Here is a 6,817-nt window from a genome sequence, read left to right as displayed (position 1 = left end):
GCAAGGACATGTGATGTGATGCGATACCAACAGGAGCACACAGACTATGGGGAGTCATGGAGCGTCCATTATCATGTAATCAAATGTGTATGTATGAATGTCTCATGTTCACACAAGCAAGCATGACATGTTCATGTCAAGTTATTGTGTTCCTAATTGTGCCATTTTCATGTTAAGTTACCATGTTTCTAAATCATGTCATGCATAAGCAAATTCATGTTCATCAAGCATACACGTCATGTTATTATCATGCATGCTTATTTCTACAATTAGTAGTTTAGGAGTTTTACTTGCTGAAATTTATAAATCTCACTATGGTAGTCCTAACTATTATTCCCTCCAAATGGTAGACGATATGTCAGGGAGGCAAGGAGTAGTGCACGACTATCTGGACGAGGTCGAGTAGGATGGGAATTAGGAATCTTGAGGAGTTCATGGAGTTGGTCCTCTAGCTCTTGGATTCTATTTTGGAGCTTATAGTTGAGTTGCATCTACAATTTGATGTTTAGCTTAGTTTTTATTTATGCATGTAACTATGGAGATATGATTCGAGCACTACGTTGTTTTAATTACAAACTTGTTGGATGAATGATATGTATTTTCGGATATGTGAATATTAATGTAAGTGTTTATGTTTTGGGATTTGTATCTTGGTACATTGTGTATTGCTCAAAAAAATTTATCTAATACGAATATTGCATATTATTATAATCATGCTAGGTGCATTGCATTATTAACTGTCATAAATGGGAGTACGTGACCTTGTATTGCATGTTCCAACGTTTCAAATTCTATCAAATCCCAAAAGCGAAATTTGAGGGCAAACTAAACATGTTTAGCCTGATTACCTCTTATGTTCGTGAGTGTGTGGCCCTCTGTGCACCTGAGACTCGGTTTGTTTCACTTTCCTCCAACACCAGCTGGCATAAATTTTTACCAAGCCACTGTCAAAACCTCACTTTCAACTGCTACGTGCTAACTTCGCCTTTGTTTTAACCCCAGGCCAGGGGGAGTATGAACACCATTACTGCATAGAGCAAAATCAGTGTATGAGCATTTCCAATTCTGTAGGAGATAAGCAGAGGATATTAAATATGAAGAGTCTCACAACCTACTAGAGTCAACCTTAACTATAAAGGGACAACTTTGAAAATCCTATTTTTTTTTCTTGATTTTTCTCAATATTCTTCCCATATGTTTTTTATATGGTAGCCCCACAATGATAGCTTCCATGTACAAATCCTTTACGTATTTTATGTATACAAGGAATACAATGTTATCACTATCCCTTAATAAACAGTGGCGGAACCACGTTGAGGCTAGGGGCCACCTCTCAAGAATTATTAATCATTATTATATAAATTCAAATAAAATTTGATAAAAAAAAAATAATATTGATGTCAAAAAATTTAAAAACTTCTTAAAATCTTTTAAAAATATGAAAATCTTCTTCTAATCCGGTCTAAAATTCTTGAGTCTTCTTAAGATATAAAATATGAGAAGAAATACTTTCTATATTTCTTAAGAGTAATAACTTTTCCATCTAAAATATAAAATGAGTATACATACATAAAAAAATACCAAAAATATACCACCGAAAATTTAAAAACTTGATAATATGAGTTAAAAATTATACAATCTAAAAAGTATTTCTTATAAATTGAAAGGAATATAAAATTAAATTACATCTATAACATATTTTCTTATAATTATAAATAACAAATTGTATAATATATACATGAGAAATAATATTTGCAGTCATAGAGTATGCAAACACGCTCATTTTGAAAAAAAAAAAAAGTAAATATGAGACCTATATAAAAAAATTAATTTTTTAATAGTAGACCCCACACTGTTTTAAAATGAGTGCACAATACTTACACAAATTATGACTGTATCTAACATTAGTCATTGGAATTTCTGGTTCAAACACTGTTCATAAAGATGGTAAAATTACATCAGAGGATAAGTATTATGCTTTCTCTGTTCTTTCAGCTTCTGTACATAGTTTAGTATTAATTGAAATAATGAGAAAATGTTTGGATAGTGAATTGAGATGATATAAGTTTAAATGAAAATTAAAAATTGAATAAAATATTTTTAGAATATTATTATTGTTTTGAAATTTGAAAAAGTTGAATTATTTATTATATTTTGTGTAAAAAAATTGATAAAATTATAATGATTAGATGATATAAGTGTAGATGCCAACGAGCAGTTTTAATTCCCTGCTGAAGATAAAGTTCTGAGGTATTGTGTGCATCCCATGCTCTAGAGGAGATTATAGACAAATCCTCACATGCCAATGCCTCTCACTTCATCTTTACCGTTCATTGTTATTCTTTAAGACTAGGGTTGTCTGCATACGACGCCAAACATTCAAAGCTGCATCTGCCTAAAACTCAAATTAAAAAGGAAATTGGGATACCAGAGACATTGATCAAGAAACAGCTTAATATATCAAGAACTTTGAAATTTATACATGTGGAAGCCATTCTAAGCTCCTTTTAACAATGGCCAAACTGAATTAAATAACGACATTACCTCGTGGAATTGAAGCATATGAATGATGAATTCATATGAATGATGAATAAAAAAATGGTAACAAATCTAACAGGAAACCAAATTCACTACGCGGAGGGGGAAAAAGAGCGTATAAATTGGTCCTTAAACGTAGTTTATGATGTGCTTATTTTCAAACTTCGCCAGCAATTAATTTCTTATTGGGTTCAAAGACGTATTTGATCAGCGATTCCTTGATGTGCAGCAACTCAGGAAATTCATTCTTTAACTTGGAAGCATCCATCTCATTGTTGCTGCGGGGGGCAACAATGACCTTGGCCTGTTCTTCCAGTGTGAAATTAACCCAGTTGAAGTTGGGATCAATGTAGTTCTTGTACATTTCCAGAATCTCATTGTGACTTACAACGCCTGGATTTGTGAAGTTCCAGATGCCCCTGCAGTTCCTTTTGGCCATCTCAATCGAAATGGGTAGTAGCTCATCCAAGATAGTCATGCTGTTGGGAATGTCAACCACTTTGTTATATCGCGAAATCTTTGTGATAAAGTTACGTGGGTTGCTGAGATCAGATGATATTGGCATTCGGACTCTGAGGGTGCAAACATTGTCATATTCTTGTATGAGTTCTTCAACCTGATTAAAAAATAGTGAGATATCAGTTGGCAGTCATGTTAAGAATTCTCAGGATGAAAATAAGAATTAAAATTGGCATTGCCTACCATGGCTTTGGTTTTGGAATAGAAAGAACCAGTGAAATTAGGTTTGTCCTCCTCCTTGAACCCAATTCCAGATCCTAATGGATGTGCAGCATCGTATTCAAAAATGCAGCCAGTAGCATAATTCATCATTAGGAGGCCATGCTCTCTGCAGACATCTGCCAAGGTTAAAGTACCAGCAACATTTGTCCGGATAGTCTCTGGTTTATGAGTTTCACACCAATCCACATTGGGTCTGCCAGTCACTCCAGCAGCATTAAAAACATGAGTCGGCTTAACAGTCTGAATATCTGCCAAGAGCTGTGACCTTTCCTCCAAGCGGCCCCTTCCGTACTGAAAGGGTATCCCTTGTTTGTCACAAATTTTCCCAAGAAGCCCGCCGATCCACCCTGTTCTACCATAAATCAAGAACTTCAGAGCTGGCTTCTGAGTGAAGGGGTTGTCCGTGGTACCTGGTACTACCATTCCGTCCTGATTAGAATCATTTACTGCAAAAGACGAAGCAGAGTTGCTAGTATCAGGACCGTCAAACTTCCTTTCAATTCCAGGCACCATTAGCATTCTTGGATGAGGGACCAATGCCCCAGAAACATCACCCCACCAATCAGGATTGTTGACGTACCATTCCATAGTCTTCTTTAAGCCCTCTTCCCATGAAGTACTTTCGAACCATCCCAAGTTCTTCAACTTCTGGTCATCCAAAAAGTATCTTTGGTCATTAAAAGGCCTATTCTCAACAAACTTAATATGGGTATCGGGGCTTAGAGAGAAAAGTTGGCAAATTTCCCTGGCCACATCAATCACCCTCCTTTCTTTCTTTGTCCCAACGTTGTAAACATGGCCCACTTCACCCCTATGGAGAATGACTTCAAATGCCTCTGCGACATCTTCACAATAGAGATAACTCCTAACATTGGATCCATCCCCGTGGATTGGTAGAGGCTTTCCCTTCATTGCCAAGAGGATGAACTTTGGAATCATTTTTTCCGGGAACTGGTTTGGCCCATAGACATTGTTGCCTCTGGTGGTTATCACAGGTAATCCATACGAACATCCATATGCCATAACAAGCATCTCCGCCCCAGCTTTAGTAGCAGAATATGGATTTGTTGGGAGCAGCTGAGAAGCCTCGTGGTTCCCCACAACAGCATCCTCATCTGTCTCCCCATATACCTCATCTGTGCTCACATGGATAAACCTCCTGATCTGGCCACCAGTGACTTTGCAGGCCTCTAGAAGGACATGGGTGCCATATATATTGTTCTTAGTGAACTCCAAGCTGTTACCAAAGGAGTTGTCAACATGGGTCTGGGCTGCAAAGTGCATTATGGTATCAATGGACTCAGAAAGAAGAATGAAGTTCACAAGGTCAGCACTCTCAATGTCTCCCTTGATGAATTTAAAATTAGGGGATGATTTTGAGGGTAGCAAGTTCTTCAGATTTGAACAGTAATCAAGCTTGTCGAGGACAACAATTTTGTAATGAGGATAGTTCCTGATCAGTCGGTTACAAACATGGGATGCTATGAAGCCAGCGGCTCCAGTGATGAGGATGTTCTTTGGCTCGTATGTCGCAGCCATATCCAAAATAGCTTCTACATAACCAAGCATACAACGCATTTACTCAAATTTCATTTAAAAATCATAACACAAATGGAGTAGTCCCAGAAACATTCGGGAAACAATAACATACAAATAAGATTTAAAATCACGAGTAAAAATTGGAAATTTATATTTCTTTATTTGTCTCAAGTGAAATGTTAGGAGAGTTTTATTTTTTCGGGTCTGCATCTAAATGGAATATAACCACAAAGAAAAAACTAGAATTTAGGTGTGAAGACATAATAAATTTAAAAAGTGCAAAAAGGGAAATTCCAACCAATAGAAATTCACCACAATTTGCTTCACTGTTCTAGAAACAGTATTACCAGGAAAAATTCACATGAACATCTACGTTTTCTTTCTTTCTAAAGGATCTATTAATCTAAAGTCACGTTTTACCTTAAACATTAGGCAAAACTTATCATCTTCCACCAATTTCTCTTGAAAAAGAAATATCCATTCGAAAAATAAAATATTAGTAAAAAATGTCTATTATCCGAAAATTACGTACATTGAAACAGACGGAGCAGTACAAAATTCTAAACAGTCCAATCAAAATCCAGTGCAACAGAAAATATTCTCTCTTTCCTTTCCAATCATTTAGAATAGTAGATCCATAATGTTACCAACGTCTTAAAGGAAAAACCCACTTCTTCCGTCCACTCATTATTTTGCAGAGAAACAAACGGAAACCCAATGACACAATGCATATGATTAATCGCATCAGCTAAACCAGTGCCAAAACAAAACCAAACCAAATCCCCAAACCAGAACATAAAAACGAATAATGCAAATACAGCATCACCTTTCAGAACTATAAATAATAACAAACCATAAAAGTATGAATTTATTCTAAACACAATATATATTGGACTTGGAACAGCCGATACAAAGAGGAGGAGAGACGTACAAGTGGTGTCGGTTTCGTATCGGAGCAAAACAGATCCTAGAGAAAATTGTGCAAATTGGTTTTCCCTATTTTGGTTGGATCAATCCAGAGGACAAGAAGGACAATGAGAGCGCCAAATATATTTAGAGAGAGAGAGAGACAGAGAGAGAGAGATCTGGGAACTGCGAGGTGTGAGGAATGGAGGTTTTCACGAATCAAGGCGACGGGCATTTATGAATGAATATATATGCCTCACCGTGACATTTTATTATAAATTATGTGATGGGCCATTAATATTCTGCCACGTAGTGACCGAGACAAAAAAGGTCACGGCGCTTGCCCAATGGGTGACCATCTGATGTGATGCATGTAAAAAACTCATGACATGGACGGATCTTCACCACCGACACCTATATTATCTTCATAAAATATTAAAAAGGTAACGATAGCCTTACGATACTTTACTACTACGTTACTATTTAATTTTTTTTTTTTAATTTGTATTTAGATTAAAAATTTTAAAACATGAGATTGTTACATAATCTAAAAAATAATAAATTTAATCAATCAATTTAATCATATATTTTAATTAAAAATAAATCAATTATTATAATAAATTCAAATAATAAAAGAAAAAAATAGTTAAGTAATAAATTAATAATAAATAAGACTTAAGGATATCATTATCCAATATTAAATTACGAGCTTTGCATCATTTCTTACGTCTCATATTAATTTTTTTAAAATTTATTTTATTTTTATTAAATTAATTGAATATTTTTAATTCATAATTCATACATCATATATTTGATAAAAAAAATAAAAAATTAAAAAATTATGTATAGTGTGTGATATAAAAATAATGAATCAAATTCATCTTTCTTAAAATATATATGCATTTGATGGCGCAAGCATATTATTATTAAATATTTTCACTGATAAATTGAGAGAATAAGTTTTTTTTGTTCCTTTTTCATTACAAAATATTGGCTTAAATTAGAGGGTAATAAAGTGCGTTAATTTTGAAGTAACGTTCATATTTTGGAAAGAAATCACCCGATCCAAGGCAACCCACAATGTGTGAAAGGT

The 6,817-nt window shown here is 34.8% G+C and overlaps 1 protein-coding gene across 1 annotated transcript; it reads right to left on the bottom strand.

Moving 5' to 3' along the window:
• Nucleotides 1-2,436: 2,436 nt before the first annotated feature.
• On the bottom strand, nt 2,437-5,971 carry LOC109003254 (trifunctional UDP-glucose 4,6-dehydratase/UDP-4-keto-6-deoxy-D-glucose 3,5-epimerase/UDP-4-keto-L-rhamnose-reductase RHM1-like). The gene is made up of 3 exons (XM_018981328.2): nt 5,750-5,971; nt 3,241-4,832; nt 2,437-3,154 (listed from the first exon to the last, which is right to left on the bottom strand). The coding sequence occupies exons 2-3, from the start codon at nt 4,816-4,818 to the stop codon at nt 2,696-2,698; spliced, it is 2,037 nt and encodes a 678-aa protein (XP_018836873.1). The 5' UTR covers nt 4,819-4,832; nt 5,750-5,971; the 3' UTR covers nt 2,437-2,695.
• Nucleotides 5,972-6,817: the final 846 nt, after the last annotated feature.

Source organism: Juglans regia, chromosome 1 (assembly GCF_001411555.2).
Source record: "Juglans regia cultivar Chandler chromosome 1, Walnut 2.0, whole genome shotgun sequence".
NCBI lineage: Eukaryota > Viridiplantae > Streptophyta > Magnoliopsida > Fagales > Juglandaceae > Juglans > Juglans regia.
This window is presented reverse-complemented; position numbering and strand designations above follow the sequence as displayed.

Coding starts and splice junctions, on each gene's coding strand:
- LOC109003254 (XM_018981328.2), bottom strand. CDS start 4,818: ATGGCTGCGACATACGAGCCAAAGAACATCCTCATCACTGGAGCCGCT. Junction 3,155..3,240: donor ATTCCAAAACCAAAGCCATG/GTAGGCAATGCC, acceptor TTTTTTAATCAG/GTTGAAGAACTCATACAAGA.